The sequence below is a fragment of the Astatotilapia calliptera genome, chromosome 2 (assembly GCF_964374335.1).
Source record: "Astatotilapia calliptera chromosome 2, fAstCal68.1, whole genome shotgun sequence".
Lineage (NCBI taxonomy): Eukaryota > Metazoa > Chordata > Actinopteri > Cichliformes > Cichlidae > Astatotilapia > Astatotilapia calliptera.
The window spans coordinates 24723011-24747415 of NC_137423.1; the positions used below are offsets into that span (position 1 = coordinate 24723011).

At 42.4% G+C, this 24405-nt stretch overlaps 2 protein-coding genes across 7 annotated transcripts in view; both read left to right on the plus strand.

The window, feature by feature from the left end:
* The first annotated feature begins 619 nt into the window (after window positions 1-619).
* On the plus strand, window positions 620-3993 carry il12ba (interleukin 12Ba). Of its 2 annotated transcripts, none has more exons than XM_026179961.2 (9): window positions 620-671; window positions 1322-1405; window positions 1901-1985; window positions 2075-2362; window positions 2453-2555; window positions 2828-3057; window positions 3144-3307; window positions 3457-3578; window positions 3822-3993. In XM_026179961.2, exons 3-9 carry the CDS (start codon window positions 1901-1903, stop codon window positions 3871-3873), a joined length of 1044 nt encoding a protein of 347 aa, XP_026035746.1. In that variant the 5' UTR covers window positions 620-671; window positions 1322-1405; the 3' UTR covers window positions 3874-3993. The 2 variants fall into 2 exon arrangements, with proteins under 2 accessions (XP_026035746.1, XP_026035727.1); XM_026179942.2 differs by having other exon boundaries at window positions 637-671; window positions 1283-1405.
* Window positions 3994-12221: 8228 nt separating this feature from the next.
* ebf1a (EBF transcription factor 1a) overlaps window positions 12222-24405 on the plus strand; it is a 54170-nt gene continuing 41986 nt past the window's right edge. For all 5 annotated transcript variants that reach the window (XM_026189140.2, XM_026189131.2, XM_026189112.2 and 2 more), the window contains exons 1-6: window positions 12222-13121; window positions 14044-14200; window positions 15447-15510; window positions 16216-16271; window positions 17701-17774; window positions 19223-19291. In XM_026189140.2, coding sequence (XP_026044925.1) covers window positions 12988-13121; window positions 14044-14200; window positions 15447-15510; window positions 16216-16271; window positions 17701-17774; window positions 19223-19291 — 554 coding nt within the window. In that variant the 5' untranslated portion in view covers window positions 12222-12987. The remainder of the gene's footprint in view (window positions 13122-14043; window positions 14201-15446; window positions 15511-16215; window positions 16272-17700; window positions 17775-19222; window positions 19292-24405) is intronic.

Genomic DNA, 24405 nt, shown 5'->3' on the forward strand with positions numbered 1-24405 from the left:
ACAGAAGCCCACTTTAGGATGAGTATTTGTCAGACATGAGAGCAGCTTTTTCTTCCCCCTATAAACCTAACTTTTGTATTTGTCGTCAAGGTGACATAAGACGACTGTTAGGGTGGAGGCAGAAAAAAGTTGTTCAGAAGGTTGATAATGAGGTCTTTTTATTAGTTCTTTCACATTGTTATATATACAGTGCAGCCAACTAAAGCAAAATAAATTAGAAAAGTTTAAAGGAAAAAGATAACATTTCCATTTAAAGATCATCCTAACAAAATTGAAACAGCATTGTACTTCATGGGCAAACCCCCTTTAACAAGGGCCTCTGACACTATGGGCCACCTACATCATGACCTACCATACTGCCCCTCCAAGAGAGTGGCCTCCCACTCGTTGAAATAGCAGTTAAATACCACTTAAGGATTAAATAAATTAATAACGCTCAATCTGTCATTCAAATATAATGATGATAAGTTAACAGTTGGAACATTAGCAAAAATATTTTTAGAAAATGCCTCAATTCTGCAAATGTTTAAAACCAACAGATTCTTTAACCTCACCAAATGCCACCCCTCCTTCATCCTACACTTGGCACATTCCCTCCCAGGAACTTTACCATAAAAGGAGGCCAGAAATGGCTTTTGCTAGCTGGAGGTCAGGTGTAGTCTGGAGGGGAGGTGAGAAACAAAGTAGACACAAATCTTAAAATACTATGCAACTTTTTCCATGGATTTTAAAATAGTCTGTTTGCGAAATATACAGCAGTTAGATTAAAGGCACTGCGGGATGATTGGAGATCACAGGCTCCCTGTGACAATGACATTTTGTCATCATGCAGCTTATGTACTTCTGCTTGCGTTAATTCATAGATTAGCTAATAAAACTTCGGTTTTTTTGAGGGAAAATATTACAATTGTGTATTTGTATGTGACTAAGGAGGGGGTTTTTTTGTTTTGTTTTTAAAAAGTGAAAAAGTTAGGGTTCAAATTTGGTTTTATTATAAAAAAAAAAGGTCAAGCGGGGGGTGCTGGGAAGTGTTTTAATGCCGCAGATGAGGCGCCAAAACTGAAAGTGAAACTTTCGCGAGCAGCAAACGAGCAGGAGCTACGATTAACGGTGCCAGCAAAGACAAGATGATAATAAATAAAGGTTACACACGCTTACAACTACCGACACATTCACACTGATTGATGTTTAAGGTGCATCGTACCTGTTACTGCTTTGTTCAATGAGACACGACTGGGAGTGAGTAATGAATGGGTATATAGGTTTGTTTATTTGGACGCAGGGAAAGCGAATTTCCTCTGGAATTTTTCCCCTCCATCAGCACGACGAGGGGAAATTTGGCCAGCAGCGATAAAAGGCACCCAAAATAACAGGATCTTCGTTAAGCGTGGAAGGTACTGACAAGGTAAGGTTGTTCTTTACAAATCTGTTGATATATATCTTAAAAACAAAAAAGGTTAATGTTAAATAATGACGTAATAATACAAAATAAGAGTGGTTATAAATTGCACAAGTATTATAGAAGTAGGTGTGGCTTGTTTAATATTTAAGCTCTTTGAGTTGACTGATTCCTTTTAGCATCACAAATGCTGCCGTTAATATCAACTTCTCTTTCCACAGAGTGTGTTATAACTTTATTTATCTAATCTTATTATTTATTTATTCAGGCAGTTGGACACTGATCAGAGTTGATGGCAGTGCATTTCTGCTATTGCAGTGGGTTATTACAAGTGCAGCTTTACTGCCATTTGTAAATACAGGTGTAATGTCTTTAAGCATGTGCATCCAAGAGCCTGTACTACTTTTATTGCATTTTTACTGACTTCCTTTGTGCCCTCTTCTTCCAATTTTTATTGATTTTTCATGATTACCTCCCTGTTCTGTCTTTTTTTTCACTCAGATGAAGTGGTTTGCTTTCAGCATCATCTGTGCAGTTTTCCAAATCAGTTACCAGAATCCAAAGCACTGGACTCTGTTGCCCAACAGTAAGTTTGATAGTTGGGAGAATCTGTCACCCTAAGTTTAAATGATTGATTCTTTTCAATCCCTTGAATGTGAATCTGTCTCTCGATAGTTCTGGTTTTGGAGGTGGATGGCACTTTGGCTGAGCAGAACCTGTTGTGTATGGAGTCGCCAGAGGAGCTCATTGGGAGTGCCAACCAGAGCCAAGAAATCTTTTGGAAGAAGAATGGAATAGATCAAGCTCAGAGGGGAAACTCATATCGAGTGCAGCTAGAGGAAAGCTTAGGGGGGGGCAACTACACCTGCCACAGTGAGGATGGATCTCTTCTCAATCATACTATTGTTCTCATCAAAGAAGATAAGAGCAAAAGGCGGAAGATACTAGTGAAAACTGACGAAGGTGTGTGCAAATTTGACACAAATTATACAGCTGAGAAAACTGGATACATTTTAAAGTATTTGTCTTGTGCTCTCTGAATCGTCTTGTTAGATTATCTCAAGTGCACGGCTCAAAATTACAGCGGCGAGTTCTACTGCTCCTGGACCTGGCACAGCAGCCGCAGTGGCAGAGTAGCATTTATCAAAGCTCATCGGTAAGCGCACGTTGTACTGCTGAAACACTTTCGGTTCTGCTCACCAATAACAACAATAAGTCATCATGTAGGAGCTGAGATTGCAGAAAGACATCCATAAGCGCCCAGTTATGAAAGGAAACATGTTTGTGATTTTTAAAGGTCATGTACAGGGAACCGTATTCCATGTTTAAAAAAGATATGATAATAATAATACAGCTGCAAATGTTTGTCCATGAGAATCTTGTACAACCACTTGACTAGAAAAGTAAAAAAAACATGCATTTCTACAGTGTTCCTGACAGCAACGCAAAGTGCTCTGTCGATACCAGCGGCCAGTGGACGTGCTCCTCAGGTTACGGCAACTTCAGCTGTACCTTGAGCGACAACAGGATCTCCTGCCTGGACAAACAGCATTGCCCTTACGCCGAGGAGAGCAAGCAGATCTGCGTCACTGTGTTCGTGTTGAGCCAGCACTTTCTGTTGGAGGAATATTTTCAGCGCTTTTACTTGTCAGAGATTGGTGAGAATTCTTTGGAGGAAGCTTCCTCTTTTATGGCTTTTCATTGTTTTGGTCTTACTCTGGTGTTTTGCTTCCGTCTTAAACAGTGAAACCTGACAAGGTGGAGATTGCTCAAGTCAACACCACAGTGATACAGTGGAGTTACCCAAGCTCCTGGAGCAGCCCCTACTCCTACTTCCCTCTCACCTTCCAGATTGCACAGCTCAAGGATGGTTGTGAGAGCTGTGACAACCCTTGCAACAACTATCAAGTAAGTGCCATTTACAGACTGTAAATATTTCCAGAGGAAGAAATGAATATAATGATACACCATATGTGTTAATTGATATGATTCAGTGCATGAAGGGTACATGTATAAATGCGTTGGGGTTTTTTTTGTTTGTTTTTTTTTAATTTCAGGCTTTGACACTCCACTCTACAGACACTTTTCAGTTCAAAGTGAAGCAAAGGGCTAAGGCTGTGTGCGTCAGAGCAAAAGATGCTTTCTCTTTCTCACAATGGAGCGAGTGGAGCCATAAAAGGTTGGTGCCACTCAGTACTGTAACATGGGACACTCGGCATCCGTTTCTTCTGTAAATCTTGCAAGCCACACGTTTTTCCCCATAGGTTGTGATCACATGTCAGAGTGCCGACTGCGTGTTGTCTCTTGGCCTTGTCATTTCCACTTTTTACATAACTCACCGATGGCTGTGGTGTGTTTTTGAGCCTTAAACTTCAGTCTGTCACAGTGCCAAATGATTCTTTTATTTCTTTTCTGTTTACAGGCTGAGGAACCACAGGAAGAAGAGGAACAAGCACCTGAACAAACGAATATAAAAGAGGAGAATCGTGGCACTTTATATATTTATTTTACAGAATAATTTTTTTTATTTATTTTATTTTTTTTTTTTGTAATTTCTAATTGTGCAAGTAAAGTTGAGTTTTGCTAAGCTTGGACTTTTTGTCACCTGTCTGTTGCATAATATTGGTGAAACCAAATATAAGCTACCAATCAAATTAACACATCACCCAGATTTCAGACATAATCAGGAGACACTATAGAAGTCATTCAAGAAATGACTGTAGCACTGTTTTCCTATCAGCTTTCAGAAAGGTCAGTGATGTAATATTAAACCCCATTTTGCAGAGAACAATGTTTGAATAACACATGTAGATGGAAATCAGGTGCACAGAATTTCTGTCCTTTCCCTAACCAGTTAGGTGAGAGTGTAGTTTTCGGTAGAAACTCCTCTTTGCTCTGGGACAAAAAACAGAAGTTTCATTAAAACAATTGTTATTAGTCAAGATCTGGCACCTGTGGTTTCCTATATGTGCTTCTTGCAAGGACTTTTTTTTTTTTTTTTTTCTATCAATTGCCTTCTCCATGGTTATATTACAAAATTATAATTTCAGATTAAATCATCACGCATCTGCTTTATACTGAACTAGCTGGCAGCTCTGACTTTTCCATGGGATTCTCTAAAGGACAATACTTTTCTGTAAGGTCAATATATAAACAATTTCTGCCAGTATTGATATATTAGTAGAGCAGCATTTTCCCTTGGCTAAATACAGTAATATCAAAACTGAGCTCAGAGTTCCTCAGCATGCTTGGTTTCGAACACCCCTATAAGAGGAAGCGCACATGTGATAATGTAAGCTTAGTCAAACAGCTCGGCAGTGACCTTTAAACAAAGGAATTGTCAATGTGATTAAAACTATTAGTCAACACAATCTGGCATTTTCCTTTGCCAGTAACTCTTCTTCAGTGACATTGGCACATCGCTACAAGCATGACTGGTTAACAGCCTAGCGCTGGTGGCAGTAATGTTTACCCTACACACTTTTTTTATATAGTTGAGGACAAAAACAGTGCCAGGCCTGAAAAAAGAATAATCCACAGTAGATGAGCAGTATCTGAAAGCCATGTCCTTAAGAAAAGGGGGGGGGGACATGCATGTGGTCCTTAAGTTTCAAATGAGACTCATCGGAAATGGTCTCAGTGGAAGGGTGACTGCCAAAAAGTCATTCTTAATGAAGAGAAACAAGGAGTAAAAGGCTGAGGTATGCCAAATTACACAAGTATTGAACTGAAAAACATGCAGTGGCGCACTATCAGTCATGGATTGGCCTCCTCAGAGCCTGGATCTCAAATTTATTGAAACAGTGTAAGATAAACTGGACAAACAGCATAAAAGGCAGCCAACATCCAATAAAGATCTTTGAATGTCCTTCAAGAAGCATGGAGAACTCTTCCTAAAAACTACTTCAATGACACAAATGGTTGCCTAAGAGAGTTCAGGCTGTGTTGAAGAATAAAGGTGTCCATACCAAATATCAAGCTCGTTAGAATTCCACAAAATATATTATTGCCCGATATGCTGTGTTTCCATTTATGTGTCCAAATGTCTGAATAAATTGTTGAAACTACTTCCCATTTTCCAAGCAAAATAGAAAGAAATGAGAGATGGTTCAAGACTTTTCCAAAGCAATATAGCTATAAAGAATTCTGTGTTTAATACTGTGTAATGTTCACCTGTAGTTATAACCTCTCCTATGAAACTATCTTATGCAGTTATAATAGTTTGCAATACCAGTACCCAGTCACTGATGCCCACTAGGACTTTCTTGGCAAATATATTGATAAAAAATATTATTCTCAAACACTATTTACAGTGGGGCAAAAAAGTATTTAGTCAGCCACCGATTGTGCAAGTTCCCCCACCTAAAATGATGACAGAGGTCAGTAATTTGCACCAGAGGTACACTTCAACTGTGAGAGACAGAATGTGAAAAAATAAAAATACATGAATCCACATGGTAGGATTTGTAAAGAATTTATTCGTAAATCAGGGTGGAAAATAAGTATTTGGTCAATAACAAAAATACAACTCAATACTTTGTAACATAACCTTTGTTGGCAATAACAGAGGTCAAACGTCTACTATAGGTCTTTACCAGGTTTGCACACACAGTAGCTGGTATTTTGGCCCATTCCTCCATGCAGATCTTCTCGAGAGCAGTGATGTTTTGGGGCTGTCGCCGAGCAACATGGACTTTCAACTCCCGCCACAGATTTTCTATGGGGTTGAGGTTTGGAGACTGGCTAGGCCACTCCAGGACTTTCAAATGCTTCTTACGGAGCCACTCCTTTGTTGCCCGGGCGGTGTGTTTTGGATCATTGTCATGTTGGAAGACCCAGCCTCGTTTCATCTTCAAAGTTCTCACTGATGGAAGGAGGTTTTGGCTCAAAATCTCACGATACATGGCCCCATTCATTCTGTCCTTAACACGGATCAGTCGTCCTGTCCCCTTGGCAGAAAAACAGCCCCATAGCATGATGTTTCCACCCCCATGCTTCACAGTAGGTATGGTGTTCTTGGGATGCAACTCAGTATTCTTCGTCCTCCAAACACGACGAGTTGAGTTTATACCAAAAAGTTCTACTTTGGTTTCATCTGACCACATGACATTCTCCCAATCCTCTGCTGTATCATCCATGTGCTCTCTGGCAAACTTCAGACGGGCCTGGACATGCACTGGCTTCAGCAGCGGAACACGTCTGGCACTGCGGGATTTGATTCCCTGCCGTTGTAGTGTGTTACTGATGGTGACCTTTGTTACTTTGGTCCCAGCTCTCTGCAGGTCATTCACCAGGTCCCCCCGTGTGGTTCTGGGATCTTTGCTCACCGTTCTCATGATCATTTTGACCCCACGGGATGAGATCTTGCGTGGAGCCCCAGATCGTGGGAGATCATCAGTGGTCTTGTATGTCTTCCATTTTCTGATGATTGCTCCCACAGTTGATTTTTTCACACCAAGCTGCTTGCCTATTGTAGATTCACTCTTCCCAGTCTGGTGCAGGTCTACAATACTTTTCCTGTTGTCCTTCGAAAGCTCTTTGGTCTTGCCCATGGCGGAGTTTGGAGTCTGACTGTTTGAGGCTGTGGACAGGTGTCTTTTATACAGATGATGAGTTCAAACAGGTGCCATTCATACAGGTAACGAGTGGGGGACAGAAAAGCGTCTTACAGAAGACGTTACAGGTCTATGAGAGCCAGAGATTTTCCTTGTTTGAGGTGACCAAATACTTATTTTCCACCCTAATTTACGAATAAATTCTTTACAAATCCTACCATGTGGATTCATGGATTTTTTTTTCACATTCTGTCTCTCACAGTTGAAGTGTACCTCTGGTGCACATTACTGACCTCTGTCATCATTTTAAGCGGGGGAACTTGCACAATCGGTGGCTGACTAAATACTTTTTTGCCCCACTGTAAATATGTTTGTATGTCAAATGTTGATGTTAAAAAAATAGCTTTTAGCTTATTTAATCCCCGTTATACAATGAAAAGGGCACGCAAACACACTTTAGTGTCTTGTGGCTCTAAAACGTTCAGTTCAGCAGTTCACTAAATTAATGTTTACTGGTATTGGTGTGTGTGTGTGTGTGTGTGTGTGTGTGTGTGTGTGTGTGTGTGTGTGTGTGTGTGTGTGTGTGTGAAGGGTCCTAACAACCTGAAACTCCAGTCTAATTGTTAATGAAGTATCATTTAGGACCAAATTTCCATGTCACATGCAAGAAAAGTCCAAATAAACAACATCAGACCTAGTGAATCATAAGCGACTCTTGTGTGCATTGGTCTGTAGGTTATGGTTGTTTGTCGCGAGGCCGTGGTAGCTGTCGCGAAGCTGTGGTGGCTGCTCTGTTCACTTCCCCCATCTTAAAAAAGCAGAAGAGGTTAAGTGACATAATGACTTTCGGGGCGAAATACCAAACAAAAAAAAAAGATATGACAGTCCTGATCTACGTTTTAGTTGTCTGCATGTGACAGAGAGTATTTGTTACATTTTTGAGAAATGTTTCAACTTTTATGCTTATGAAAAAGTAAAAGAATACTATGATTTATCTTAAATTTTTCATTTTTAAAAGTGGAAATCTTCTTTAAAAAGCTTCTTTAAAAACACTAAATCGGTATCTTAGGGTTATAGTAGATAGGCCTCTGAGGTCAAATGAGACTTTATGAATGCTATGACATGATCTTTTGATAAGTGATTAAATTAGATCCTCACTGGTTGCAATAACACTTTTACTGGCAGTTAATCCATTAGTTATTCTTTGATTGATGTAAACCATCAGAAAATTATTAAAAACAAAGGCTAATTGTGATTTACCCACGCTAACGCTGACATCTTACCACTGACATCTTTCTAATCTAGTCAGACCACAAACCAAAGATTTTAATTGACTTGCATAAAGAACAAAATATCAAATCTGCACACTGGACTTCAATATATCATCGAAACAATCTTGTGTTTTCAGCTTTAGTTTATAGTAGGTGTAATTTAAAGGAGACGTCTGTGAGGAATTATAACATTTGCAGCGAACATGACCTCAGCTCCAATCTAACCACAATGCTGAATGCATCACGTGTTACATTAGCCACGTGGTCTGACTGGAACAGCATACAGTGTGTCTCTGATTAATGTAGGTCAAAGGGCATGAATGAAATCAATTTGTATGTTTCACAGCTGTCAGTACAGTAAATACAATACTGTTGGTTGTGACTAAAGACAAATAGAATACTTGGTTCTGACATAGTCAGTTTCTTACAGTTTCTTCTAAACCAAGTAAAGATGGTTTCTGTCTCAGTTTCAGTGTATGGATGGATTCTTGTGCAGAGCTGGTAGAGTTTGATTTATATGCAGTTTAAATAATTGTCTCACCTGTCGGAAAACATGAAGGGCACAGCCTGATACCCACTACAGAGTCACTGTTCTTTGCTTCCACTTAGTTCTACTTTTGACATTTTTATATACATGTATTTATGTGTATACATGTGATGTGTGATGTGATGTGTCACTTACGCCTAGTCTTTAAAAAAAATTAAAAATTGCTTAAATTGTCTCTGTGGGGTTTACACTGTGGCCAACATATCCACGGAAATGGGTTTTTATAAGCAAAATGAGGAATGATTATGACTTCTATAAGACAAGGTCATCCTTACTGAGCCCATCAATAGCAATTGGGGGGGGGGGGGGGGGGGGGGTGATATTTCAAGGCCAAGGTCATGTTTTGGTACACTGAGTGTATATTGTGTGCACATAAAAATATTGTTTCTTTCTATATTTTGAACAGTTTAACTTTTAAACACTTGGTTTAAATACACAACGGGATTAGATTAGATTAGATTAGAATTGCTTTCATTCATCGCTGCCGTCTTACTGACCTTATCCACTCATTTCCTGACTATGACAATCATGGTACAGAAATGCAGCCACATGGACATGCTATGCAAGTGCTGCTGAGACTTGATGGCCCTCTTGCGTCGTGTGATGTCTTTTTTACCCCACTAGATGGCAACATTGCACCTGATACGTGTGCTTTTCATAGGTCTTGACCTGAAATGAAACGAGACTGGGGATTGCTAGAGATATGTAGCCTAAAGGACTGAAAAATGTACAGCACTCATTTTTCATCACAGCAGTTTATTAAATTTCTAGTCAATATTTGCTGACGCTATAAAAGCACTTTAGGAACAACAATTATACTTGTTTTTTCCTTTCATGTTTTATGCTGATATTAAAATGGATCGAGTCTACTGGTGGCTTGACACGTTTTAAAAGGCAAACACCTATATTTGTCCACTTTATGTCGACTGGAGAGCATATTGTAAGACATACGCTCCGCTCTCATAAGCATATGCCCTGATTTTACAACTAGTGATTTTTACGAGTCTTCCGTTCAATCAGGCCATTATTATCATCAGCCCAACCTTTTTGATTTACAGGAACATCTGGCTGTACAAGAGACGGACTGCAGCGCCTACAACTCCTTTCTCATCAGTTACTTCAAAACGTCTAAATCACGCAGGGAATTTTAATAGCCTTCCCATATGTGGACACTTGAACATGAGTCCTCGTCAAGTGTCCTATACGCACACACATATGCAGACGCACCTTTACATCATTTAAATGGCGTGCGCATTCCTGTTTGCGAGTAAGGACCTGAGATATTTTGCAAACCTTACGTCCGGGTGCCAAGGAGTTAGTAAATCGCGGTATTAGCATGGCTGGGAGATCGGGGCCCAGACTGACATGCCTGTTTTTGGATACTGGGACAGTGATATTTGGGGTAACCGTGTGCGTTGGTGTTTGGGGATATAAATATACGCCACCCCGGAGGCCTCCGGTGTTCGCGCGGGCCTGCATGCCGACCAAGGCAGACAGATCACTTTGAGGGAGCCACAATCAAACAAATGTGCTGAAGGATAGATATGAACTTGTGCGTGCGTGTGTGTGTGTGTGTGTGTGTGTGTGTGTGTGTGTGTGTGTGTGTGTGTGTGTGTGTGTGTGTGTGTGTGTGTGTGTGCGCGCAAAAAAAAAAAAATCGTGAGAGACTTTTTATCACTATTTATTGTGTCGTGTACTCACGTGGTAGGGTGCTCATATTTCTCCTCCCACAGCAGGAGACATAAATAAACAGCTACAGAAAATGATGAGATGATTGCCGCGGGTTTGGTGTCTAACCTTGACCGTTTATGGCATTTCTCGGCGGTTTGCTGGTCGCTTATTATGCCGAAAGGTCACTCAAAAAGTAATAGTTAAAAACAAAGTAAAACTTGTTTGGGGTTATTAGAGTGCCAAAATATATAACCTCATAATTCCAAATAGTCTGTATTTTGTTTTAATTATACGTGAGCTTTTTTCCCTGAGCCCGCAACCGCCAGCATCAACGTGTCAGACTCTTTCATTTGAGCCGTTTTTTGATAAAATCTTAATTTTCAGATATAGCCTCCTGATAAAAACAACAAAACCAAACGACTCTTTCATCCTTTCCATTTCATTATAATTAAGCAAACAGTACTTAGTGAGCAGATGCCTCCCCCGGACAATTCAATTTGACAATTTAGAAATGACTCTAATGATCGGAGGAAAACCAGGACTGGCGAGCAAAGTGGGGAGAGCTGCAGCAGCATCCTCATTTCCTGCTAGAGCTGCTGGATTTGTTCGTCCGGTCTTCATGCATGTGGGCTCACCGCGCAGTTTCATGGCTCCGTGAGCAACCATGCAAATTTTTTGTCACACTTTTTTTCTTCATCTCTTTTTTTGTGCTGTTATTGTTTGTGAGCAGTTGCTTTTGAGTGACTGCAAATTTCTTTTTGGGCAGCAGGACGCAGAACAGTTTAGCTGTAATCCTCATATTTATGTTGGATTCAGCATTTAGTCCCGCAAGATTTATGTAATGCATCTAATCAAAGCTAATTTCAAACCACCGGGCTGTAACACAAAATTGTGCGCAGCGGCTGCCAGGCTCTGTTTTTTCTTTTTTCTTTTTTTCCTTTGGTGCGCTGAAACTTTGTTAAGCCCATAATCTGCCGGAGTTGATACTCTGAATGAACACTTGGACTTCTCCGTGCAGTTGATTCCGAATCTCGTGTGAAAACAACAAGACGGAGCTTCAGTTAAAAAAAAAATACAAATAAATGTTTGAATAAAGTCCTTTTTCTCCACAGCACACGCGTGCAGAATGTGGACAATTAAAATATTGGTTTTTTGGTTGTTTGATGTTGAATTAATCTGAGACATATACGCATAAATCTGCGCGCAGATGGTGAGTGCTTCTCGGATTGTTTCACTCCACTAGTGCATGCTTTGTCACATAATAACGAGACAAAAACGAAAAAAATGTTTGTATATGATCCTCATTAGAACATTTAATCAGAATCTGTTTGGGCTTTTTGCAGATGGATGCGGGGATATTTCGTGGCGTGCAGTTTCTCTTGCTCTTCTCTTTGCTCACAGACGGAAAACTATATGGATCAAACTAACTTCCTCCCTGGAGCTGGTGTTTGATTGCCATGAACATATTAACTGTCAGCTCTAAACACTAAACACAAAAAAGATTTAACACGCACACATCACGCACGCACAGAGAGAGAGGGAGAGCGCGCGCAAAGCTTCAGGCTAAGTGGCTGGGGCGGGACAGTGCGCGGAGCGAGGCGGGGACAGAAGGCAGGCGGGCGGGCAACGTGGTGGTCGGGTTGGTGGACAGATGATTGTCCGCGTTATTAACTATGTTTGAGGCGTGCAGACCACGCCTCCTTCACCTACTAGTCCTCCCCTTTGCGTGCAGACCACGCCTCCTTCACCTACTAGTCCTCTCTCCTGTTTGGCATCCCAGAGATGGTCCAAAGTGATTCCTCAGGGAAGGAAAAAGAGCGCAAATCACCCGAGCGGGAGATGAGGAGGAGTTGAGCCGCTGCTGCCCGGGACTGCCGCTTAATTGCGCGTAATCTTCCGTTTCATTCATCTGAGCTGAGAGAGAGAGGAGGGGAAGACTTTGTAAATAAGGAAACGGAGCTAAGGAAAGCGAAACGCGTTTTCATCTCCTCGTTTTTCGTTTTCTCTTTGGACTGTTTGTTTGCAAAGAAAAAAAAGAAAAGAGAGAGAAAGAGGGGGAAACTGACATTTTTGCTCGCGTTTATGTCAGCTGCACCTTGATCCCGGGGACTGTCGCCAACTCAGTGCAGCCTCTCATCCTGCGCTTCCCCCCTCTTTCATCGTTTCTCACGCTGTTCATCTTCACACAGCTGCTGCTTCCCCACTCCGTTTTCCTTCTGGAGTCGCTGACACGAGGTGCAGCTAACCTCGGATGCTGACAGCTCCCGGCCTCCCTTTATTCTTTCTTTCTTTTTTTTCCCTTCCACATGTCGCATCTTTTGTTTACTTTGAGAAACACGCCGCAACTAAACGCCGAGTGAAACAGACCACGCTACTTTGCTCGTTCTGACAGCGCGATCAAACAGACAAGCAAGAGGAGGGGAGGCAGGAGGGGAAAAGAAGAAGAAGAAGAGAGAGAGTGAAAGGAGGGAGCCGAGGAGAGGAGGAGAGAGAGAGGGGGGAGAGAGTGAGTGAGAGATAGAGACAGTGTGAAGGTGCGTTTTGATGTTTGGCATCCACGAGAGCATCCAGAGGAGTGGGAGTAGTATGAAAGAAGAGCCCATGGTGGCCGGGATGAACGCGGTTCGGACATGGATGCAGGGCGCCGGGGTGCTGGACGCCAACACAGCCGCCCAGAGGTGAGCCCAAGGCGGCCTTGGCGGTGCGCTGACTGCGGGGCGTGGAGACCGGGGATATGGGGGGGAGAAAAGCCGCTCAGATCTGCGGTGTTAAAGACGGGAGAGCGGCTGCATCACTTGGGGCAGCACGAGTCCCCAGAGGACGCAGTTGTGGGATAATCACCGCTCCCCCTCCAGGCATTTCAAGCCCTTTTCCCCTCATTTTTCTCTTTCTTTTTTCTTTTTTTTTAGCTCAAAGTCCGACTTACTAAAATATTGTATGTGCCTCGAAGTTTTTTATTTAACGGATTTCAGGAAGAAGGGGCTGTAACAGTGACTAAAACTCCAGGGCGAGCGGGGTTTAAATGTTCCCTCAGCATAACTTTAGTTTGAAAAAGTGAGCGCTGAGTTTTGCTTAGACTTTTCAGCTCACTTTGTTGTTTACTCCTCCTTTATTATTCATATTATTAGTAGTAGTTGTGATTTTGTTGTGATAAAACCGAGTAGCTTATGTGCATATAGAATTATATTTTTCAGGTCTACAATTTCGCAGTTTTCCCACAAAATAAAAGAAAGTGAATTTGATTTCATTAAAGCTGCAGTAGAAAGTAATGACGCTAACATGGACGACAGGCCTACCATCGAGAGAGCAACTGATGTGTCCAAATTATGACGTTAATATTAAATAGTACGTCGAAGCAATTTAACTTTACGCTTTAACATTTAGCCATATTTCTGTAATTATTGTTGATGAAACTGCAGCTTTTTTATTCAACTGCACAGAGACGAATTTTGCCAGCGATGAGGTTGAATCTGAGGGCAGGTTTCTGTCGTGCTGTGATTCTATTTTCTTCATTTTATTCTTTTTTTTTATTTTTATGTATATATATTTTTTCAATGCCCGTCGTTTTGGATGCTAGTTGGTCTGTGCTTGTGTCCGCAGCGGAGTGGGTCTCGCTCGGGCACACTTCGAGAAACAGCCGCCCTCCAACCTCCGCAAGTCCAACTTCTTCCACTTCGTCCTGGCTTTGTACGACAGACAGGGTCAGCCTGTGGAAATAGAGAGAACCACTTTCGTCGACTTTGTAGAGAAGGAAAAGGTGAGTTTGCAAATTAAATATACAAACACACACACATATATATATATATATATATATATATATATATATATATATATATATATATATATATATATATATATATATATATATGCCTTCTTATTTATTTTCATCGTCTCACTGCCTGTAATAAAATATTCAAAGGAAAGAGTACAATGTTTAAATTGCAGCGAAGCATCGACTGACGCCTGACAATATAGTCAAAGTGATAAATTACCAAACGCACACAGCAGGGATTATTACTCCCGAAGGCTTTCCTGATGTGATTTTTAGACGTGGGTTCCTAAAAAAATATAATACTTTCAGACTTCTGATTATATTTGTCATTACTCTGACTTTCTTCATAGCTGCAAAATAATGAATATTACACATATTTACAGCAACTTTTGCGCTCATCTACCGAGAACCATATTGACTTTTATATTCTGTGACAGCTCAGCACAGCATGCAGCCCATTCCTGCAGGTGCTCTCCTGACAAGCTTCTTCATTTTCACATGTTTTTTTAAATTTTCTTTAAAAAGGGAACTTTCAATATTAGTCTTTGAAGTCACATCGATATAGGAAAATGTTTTACTTATTAATAAGTGCTGCATTTATTAGCATTTAACAACGACTTCTTTATAATTAATTATAGTCAAATGTTTTTGTGCTGCCCAATAAGAAGACGTTACACATTGCGCGTTGTCGTGTTGGGGGGAGATAATAAATGTGTAGGAAGTTGTATCATTTTAAAAATAGGAAATAAAATAAAATGAAGCTGTGGGAGAACGGTAGAATAGTTTAGGTTACAAAGCTTAAAAACAAATTTAAAAAACAGTGTTTTAAAAAAACAAAAAACAAAAAAACAATTAATTATTAAGAAGTTGGGTTTCTTATTCTTTGTCAAATAGCCTCATTAAAAGTTACGGATTCCTTTTTTTTTATTTTTCTAACTCTTCTCTGCAAACTCGATACGAAGAGGTGAGAGAGAAATGAAAACTTAATTTCACTGTAGATATGAAGTTATGATATTTCGCTGATGTAAAATACATATATATATATATATATATATATATATATATATATATATATATATATATATATATATATATATATATATATATATATATATATATATATATATATATATATATATATATATCAAGTTGTAGACATGCAGTCGAAGTACCAGGACGAGGTGGCTCGCTTGTCTGCTTGCTTTTACCGGGTCTGGTTTAATTTTCATAGGAAATGACGGGGGAAAAGACCAACAATGGGATCCATTATAGACTTCAGCTCCTCTACAGTAACGGTGAGTTTGGTTTCCATAATTTTTATGGAGCAATAACAGAAGCAGCGTGTCAATGAAACGTCAAACGCAAGTGAGAAAACTCTGGAAATAAATGTTTTAGGTGGTCACTTGGTTGAGCTTCGGTTTAGAGGTTTTATAGTTTTCTTCTATGGATTTATTAGCTTTCAGGCAACATGAAAGATGATAACTTCAGATATTTTTAAATTATTGCATTATTACTCATAAATGAAAAAACAAAAGCATGCTTTTTAATTATTATTTGTATTATTTATGTATTTATTTATTGCTGTTTCATTTGCTTCTACCAATAAACGCAGTGTATTTCTCTTTAGGAGTAAAAAACTCCAAGCTGCAAAATAAAACGTCTTCCTTTTAAACTTTTTTTTTTTAAAGTCTTCCTTCCTTCGTTGAACAATTAAGTTGTATTGATTATGTTTTAGTAGACTCCTGCTGTGCTTATTTTCAGTCTTAAGTTGATACTAAATATTTATGCAGATAAAATCAACACAGTAAAGACAGCAAATTGAATTTTCAAGTTCCAACCAAACTGACAGCGTGCAACAAATACTGAAAGTCATTATTAACAGTTTAGACTCATCGTTTCCATGAAGTGGCTCGCAGGGGAAACCAGAAAGAATACATTTTGTGCTCAGAGAGATTCCCCAGCCCGTAAACGCTTTGACTTTTTAACGTGTGTGTGTGCAGGGATCAGGACGGAGCAGGACTTGTATGTTCGTCTCATTGACTCTATGACTAAACAGGTAAGACGTGCTTCCTTAGACTAAAAAACAACAAAAAATGAACTCTACAATGGTTGATCTGACTGTTGCCCCCCCCCCCCCCCACCCAGCCACCCAAACCCAGCCACCAACCCCCTCCTCTTGCCCCCCCCCCCCCCCCCCCATGCATGCCTGTGTCTGGGACCCTCAACTTCAGCACAGCACAGCCTGCTTGATAAACGACCTGTCTTACCTGTGGAATACATTTACAGAGGCCCAGAAAAGTAGAGGACATGTGTCCTCATATTCTACCTCTGCACAGCAGCTAGTGAGGGCGTGTGTGTGTGTGTGTGTGTGTGTGTGTGTGTGTGTGTGTGTGTGTGTGTGTGTGTGTGTGTGTGTGTGTGTGTGTGTGTGTGTTTTTAACAGGCAATATATAAGTGTGTGTTCACATGAATGTGTGTGTGTGTGTGTGTGTGTGTGTGTGTGTGTGTGTGTGTGTGTGTGTGTGTGTGTGTGTGTGTTTTTAACAGGCAATATATAAGTGTGTGTTCACATGAATGTGTGTGTGTGATTGTGAGTGTGTGAATCTCTCGGTCGTGGCGATGTGTTAGTGTTTGAGAGAGACAGTGATGCATGCCAGCTCACTCTTTGAGGACCTTGACCCTCATTTCCTCAATGTGAAACAGAACAAACTATCCCAGAGTGTGTTATTGCCAATTCAATCGCACAAAGAAATACAGAGCAGCTCATGTGGGCTGGCGCACTACTGAGGGATTTCACCGCTCGGATGAATTAGACAACGAAGAAAGTGAGCCTCTTCAGCGCTGTTTTGATATCAGGTCTTTTGTTTTGCCAATTCTTCCTCTGGTGCCATTAGGCTTGAAGAGAGTTTGTCTGAGATTGAAAAGAGTAGGAGGAGATGTTGTTTGTGCGAGAGCGTGTGTGTTTGCATGTTTATCGGCGCCCGCACGCGTGTGTGAGTGTGTGTGAGATTGTGTTTGTGTGTGTGTGTGCAGGGCGATCACAGCCCTGGAGAGCATGTTGAGTGGGGTTGGAGGGGTAACCAGACTAGATTTTTGGACGCTGTGCTGTATGGACCAGATGGTGCACTATACTCCAGTCTGGCAGTCCAACTGCTCACTGTACACCACGTATAAACATACGTGCATGCACAAACACATATGCACGAGCAGTAGTACACACACACCAACAATTTTGCTCTTACTGTCTCTGTCAGAACAGAGAGTTCCTGTTCAGGAGGACTGGATTCCCACGATACACAGATTTGCCAGATAGACAAACACTACTCCCAGATGAAAGACACACACACATGCACACACATCTTTCTGTTTTTTACTTGCCCCCTGCATCGTAGTTTGACTTTTTTTTTCTCTTAATACACCACTGAAAAAATGTAAACTACAATCATTTTAACTTTCTGTTATCTTTCCCCCTCCCCTTTCTTTAGGCCATTGTTTATGAGGGCCAGGACAAAAATCCAGAGATGTGTCGGGTGCTGCTGACCCATGAGATCATGTGCAGGTAAAACGCAAAGCATTTTATACCACATTTCTCACTCCGAAGATGTCTTTGTTGGTGTAAAGAGGGGGCAAGGACATGAGGAGCGCTGCTAAATTGCAATAGAAATCTTATCATTTTCCTCAAAGTGGGTTGGGGAGACGGGCCCTGGCCTATTTCTGTTGTGCGTGTATGTGTCGGTGTGTATGTGCGCGTGTGCATCCCTCTCATGTTCAGCTAATTAGGACAAGGAAAAGCTCATTACTCAAACCCATCCTCCTCAGTTTGTGTAATACATGCAGTTTGCTGTGTCCTGACAGTGAGCTATGTGCAGAGGGAGACAGACTCAAATTACACATAAAATAAAGACACACACACACTCAGTCAAAAGTAGTAAGCTGGGAGGACTCTCACAGTCTCGTTGCATGCATTCACAATCAATAAAGGCATCACACAGCGTGCGATTGTCTCTTACAAAACCAGCCATCTAGAAGAACATGTAAGAGTTGCATGGAGAAAAATGGCTAGTGGCAAAGTGTAGACACTTCCTGGTTATCACACAAGGCAATTTAGACCACTTGTTTTCATATGCTGCAGGAAACGGTCGAGATCAGAAATCTGATCTGGCTCTCCAGTCCTCTTGTCCTGGGGGACTTGAGAAAGCAGGGGGAGGGTCAGTCTCTCTCCAGCCTTCTCTCACTTGCTTCGATGTCTTTCTTCATCTCCTCCCACACACACACACAGATACAGTAGATGCACACATGTAGTCAGACACAGGTACACACAGACATGCAAAGGCTCAGGTGAGCAGACAAGAGAGAGAAAGGTAGACGCAATGATACTTTTTGGGGGGGAATACAGAAGGGGGGGTGTCGACGACACACAACACGCTGTTACATAGCGGTGCAGTCAAATGATTCAGAAAGGACTCGTCACATCAGTATGCAACCCCCTTCTACCCGGCATGCACTACTCTCCAGGTCCAGTGGGACCACTCTGTGACCCACTTCTGAGAGAGAGAAAGAACAAGCGAGAGAGAGAGGGAGAGAGGCGGGATAGAGGGAGGGGACGAGCACTGAGGAAAAATAGAGAACATAAGATGTCTGGTTTTGTGATGTCTGACAGAAATGGAGCTAACCTGAGCCCTGGAGGCTAATTCAAGTTTTTATCCAGTCCCATTCAAGCTCGTTCCCGTTCTCCTCCAAACTTTGCCTAAAAATCGCCCGGCTGATCTCGCCTACTGTAGTGCAAAAGCCCCAGTCTTACCTTGACAAGCTAAACAGAAATCCAACCCATGCTTCCTCTTGAACTCCACAAAAGTCTCACGCCCCCTTTACTCCCACATCCCTCTCCTATATGCTCATCTGCTTTCTTCTCCCCTTAATGCTGCACCTTATCTTGCTCTCGCTGCTGTTTGCATCCAGGTGACTAACCCCCCATCCTTTTTTTTGTCTCATCCCCATCCCCTGCAGTCGATGCTGCGATAAGAAGAGTTGTGGCAACAGGAACGAGACCCCATCAGACCCTGTCATCATCGACAGGTAAGCAAACTTTGCCCTTTGACCCCGGCACGATGATGCGCTGTCACCGCAAACACAAGTGCAGCAGGTATAACTGTGGAGGGGTGTGTGAAACAAGCGCTGTGGGCCAAGTACAGGAGCAGCAAATAATGGCAGAACATACAAAGCATGACGAGAAGCCATTTCAATTTTTAGCGAAAGAAAGCAGTTGGAAGGGGTCTTTGACATGTGATTTGGCTGAGAAATTGCAACCTGCAGGCCTAATAAAGCAGCCACAGGTTGTTTTCTGGGGGGTTTTGAGCAGCCATAATTGTCTGTGTAAGCAGAAAGTGTGAAACGGCAGTAAATTATATTCCAGCTGTATGTTTGTGTTAGTGTGTTTGCGTGCGTGAAGTGGAGGAGCAATCACGGAGCAGTCGAGCTCTGCTTCAAGTGTGGTCAAACAGCGTTTGTGTGGTCGTGCTGATGACTTAGCTGATGAGCAGTTAGGGTTACAGCTACTACGCTCTGGTGTGTGTATTTCTGTGTATAAATCTCACTCGTGGATGGCTATTGTTAGCTGGGTTGTTTTTTTTTACACACTCACAGTCTTTTGCCTTTCTTCTGCTGTCATAAACTACCTCTGACTGATGCAGCAGCTTGCAGGATTTATAGTCAGAGAGATTTACTGTCCGGCCTCTGCCATGTGTGTGCGTGTGGCACGCGGGAGGACGAGGGAAGGTATTTTGCTCGTACTCGAGCTGTTCTCGTTCGTGCAGATTTAAGGCGGTTCTGATCAGGACTTAAAGAGAGCTGAAGAGACTTTCCATGAAGGAATTTGGAATGTATTTTCTGATATTCAACTATGTCCTAGCCACTGCGTCATTGGGTAAAATGAGGCAGATTGTAGTCTATCTGATGTCTGATTTGAATTTGTCACATTTGAGTGTATTTGTGTGAGTGTTAATGAGGCAGTGACCTGTGCTATCTGATGAACACAGCTGTCCCGTTCTCACTGCTGCTCTGTGGAAAGCTACTTTTTTACCTGTGCGAGTGTGTGTGTACATATATATATATATATAAATATATATATTTATGTGTGTTCAAGTTTGTGTGTGTGCATGCGCCACCCTTGTTCCGCTCCACTGAAGCAGAAGGCCTCACCTCAGCGCTCCCTGAGACAGCTGCACCCCACCACGTGGCCTCAGACAACACGCCTGCCCATCACTCTGTGCCATATTTCTGATTTTTGTTTTTCATGTGTGCATACTTGTTGAATTTCTCATCTGCACGCTCCGTTGCTCCGTCTTCACGGACGCCATGTGAAAACTTTTTCTTTGGGTTTGCCGCGGTTTGAGCACGACCAGCCTTAAGTGAAGCGGCCTGATCCTCCCGCCAACAGCTTTTCCAACACTGAGCATGTGTTGTGGTCGCTCGCTGGCGGTATTCCCCCGACGCCTGATGGCTCAGGTGTGAGGGCAGCATTAACGAACAACAAATTAGAACAGGGGGAGAGAAAACAACAGCAATATCTCTGTTTTCCTCTCCAGCGAGCACTCTTTCTGGACAGCAAAATAGGTCAGGTGAGAGGAGAGCAGTTAGGAAAGGTTGGGGGGGTAGCTAGTTTTTAAAAGAGGGGGGGGGCAAAGGGGATTAAGCAGAGGAGGGTTTATACGTTTGCTCATTTAGTACCAATATATTCTTGGCAATTGTAATAATCAGGGATTCATAAACAAACAAACAACTGTGAGGCTGAAACTGACTCAATTACCATGAGCTCCCCTCCTTCAAATTCATAAAGAAATACCATCAGCAGCCCCTCTCCACCCTTGAAGTTATTTAGTTCGTTAAATAAGGGCTCGTTAGCCCTCTGCTGTTTCTCAGAGATGATTAGATTTTACAGCCCTAATTAGCTGGGCTAGCTCTAACTCTTCTGGAAGAGTAATGGGTCTGATTGCCTAATTAGCTCTCTCTCGTTAAGATTGGAGAAACAGGCCACTGCAGCAAAACCACGGGAATGAGGAAAAATAAAGTCAGCTAATGAGAAACTTATTTGATTGTTAGGAGAACAAATCTGGTACAGTGTGGATTGGCAACGCTTTTGGGTACTGTACTCGCTCACCGGGAGAGTCTCAGCCCTTTCTTTATCTCGTCCCCACCCACCCCCTCTGTTGAAAAGAGAATTTGTTTGGGCTTTAAAGCATCTACGAGGAGCAATATGCTTCAGATGTTTTGTTAAGAAGCGTATTTGTTTAGGCAGGAGTCGCTTTAACGCGACGCCAATCTGTACCGCTTTCTTGGCTGTTTTGATTTAGGACTATCGTGGCTCGCGTTGTCATCTCTCTCTCTGCTGTCTGATGTGGATCAGCGCTGAGGAAGGAGAAGAAGAAGAAGAAGAAAGCAACTCGTGCCATATTTTATGTATTTAACCTCAGTAGCAGCGAGTTCTTGGAAATTCAGTCAGACCTTGACATGACACATTGAGTCTGTGCTTGACACTGGGCAGGAGAAGCATCTGAAAGGTGTGATGCTCCTGTGCTTCTGCTCCCCAGGGAAACATGTGTGGTCCACTTTAGCCTCTTACAGAAGCAGGATAATATGAGGGGGAGCCCTTAACCCCTAAACCTCCACTTCCACTTCTCCCCATCACTCTCGGTTAGCATGGGGTTAATCTTATTCAGCCACAGTGTATGATCGCTCTATCACGTGCCCTGATGGGCCCCAAATCACAAACACATTTCCCTCTCACCCATGTAAAGCTTTTTTTCTCTCCCTCCCTCTCTCTGAGTCTTATGTTTGTCTTCTCACTGAACTATTTTAGTATATGCACTTGGTATAATTGTGGACAAATGTGTCAGCCCTATTTGCAGTGGAGGGGGTATGGCAATCCCTCCAGCACCATGTGTCCTCTCCTGCCTCTTACCACCTGTGTCCTGTAGCCCTTTCCTGCTCATCCAGCTCCCATAGGCCTGCTGCAGGGTGTCCCCGAGGCTGGGAGAGCCTCTCTGGAGGGGTGGGATAGAAACACTCTGTGACCAGCGATAAGAATCCACTGGTTATCATGCGTAGCCCGCAATCCCTCTTCCGTTTGCAATGCCAGGACGGGCACAAAGCGGTGTCAAGTTTACATGTACAGACAATGTTATTTCAGGTTTATTGCTGTTTTTTCTTTTCTTTTTTTGAGGGTGTGTTGGTGTGTTTGCCTTTGCACACACTCCTGCAGCCCGCTGTTGATGTGGCCCATTTCCTCGCATGCGTGTCTGTGCTTGTGTATCCGCATCAGTGTTGGTTATTTCCCCAGGAGCAAGTGTGTGTTTTGATAGAGGCCATTTCCTGACAAGTGTGTGTGTGTCTTGAGTGAAGAATGTCGGGCAGGAAGTGCTCCTCCCGGGGAGGGTGATGTCATGGCCGACAGCTTCCTGTTCTCTGAGCCAGTGGAACAGGCTGACTCCTCAGCTTCACGGTGGGTAGTTAGCACTTGTGAACCAGGTTTTGGTTCACCTATCAGCTGTGTCGGGTCTACACCTTTGCTTAAAATAAAACACAAATAAACATCGGGTCAGCGTTTTTTTAAACACATCATTTTTCCAGGCTCATGTATGGCTAGTTTATCTCAGGTCCCTCTCTTGCAAGCAGGGAACCCCCTTATTGTTTTGGTTGTTATGTTTGGATGCACTTCCTGGGGTGAGAGGTCATGTGTTGCCTTGGCTGGGCTAACGTGCACTAGTGAATAATGTATGTCATTGACTTTATGTCAGCCCTGCCAGCCCCCCAAGCAGAGCCCACCCATGTTTAATTCATCCATCTCATTTGTGTGTGTGTGTGTGTGTGCGTGTGCCTGCAAATATGTGTGTGTGTGTGTGTGTGTGTCATTTAGAGGCCCAGTCTGCACCTGTCCAGCCATTAGCCCCCTTCTCATTTGCATTTGATGCTAATGCGGTTTACTGGCAGTGCCTTCCGTCCCCGTAGCTTAGTTTCATTTTCATATCCATGACTGTGTTAGTGAGAAGGTGAAGGCTCACACTTGCACCGCAGTGATCCTCTCACTGTACACGCTGACACCTGAAGGTCTTTATCATTTGCTTTTCTTTTCCACATCTTGGGTCAGTTTTATTTTATGCAAGATTGTGATTCTTTTTTTCTTTCCCTTTTTTTCTCACAGCTGGTTTTCTGTTGTCCATCTGACCACCTATCAGTAGTTTGGCATTTCTCTAGGAGGGAAAGAGAAACTAGAAACACCCTGGGAGTGACACTTGCACGTTCAAGTTGTGTTGCACTGTCTCCCCAGCGACTTTTTTTGTTTCCGTCATAACTTTTATGATCTCGCCTTGGCTTGATTTGTTGCCTTTCTTTTTTTTTTTTCTTTTTTTTTTGGGGGGGGGGGGGGGGGGATAATGTGCATTTTCTTTTTTGTGCAGTCTTAAGCAGGATGCTATGGGAGGCTTTGAAAAGTACTGGCCCTTAGCTGGATCTGGTTGTTTGAACGGGGCTCGGGGGCAAAGAGGCGAAGTTGCCGGCTCATCGATATGCAAGCAGAACTCCCCTACCTCAGGTGCTAACGGCCTTGCAGAGCTGCCTGAGCTGCCTCCAGCCCAAGTGCACATGCAGGCATGCGCATGCCCAGTTGCAAGGAATCCACAGGCGTTCAGAAATATAGCATGCACAGATGTACACTGACCTGCAGCTTTTTGCATCTGTTTGCTTGTGTTCTTCCCCCCCCCCCCCTTGCATTGGAGGAAAGCATGTCCCCAGGGTACGGGCAGCTACGCTGATTGACAGCAGGGAGTTTGGAGGTCGAGGAGCCTCTAAAACAGCGCTGCCACTTTCTCTCTCATACAAACCTACAACCTCCCCCCAAAAGCTGTCTCACTTTTATTTGCGATAAATTACCACGCAATTCTCAGAGTTTATGCCTGGGAATTGTTCTGGGGGGGTGAGTTACTTCGTATCAAATTAACCCTGGATAAGTTCGTTTTGTGGAAAGGAAACAATTAGGTACATGTTGAACACATTATTTTATTAATGCTTTTTGTGGGCATGTGTGTGTTTTTGTGTTTTTGTTTGCTTAATTCTTTCCCCCAATAAACTAAAACTGAGCTGCAATCCCACTTTATAGGTATTTAAGCTGATTCTCTCCCCCCTGCTGAATGAAGGTA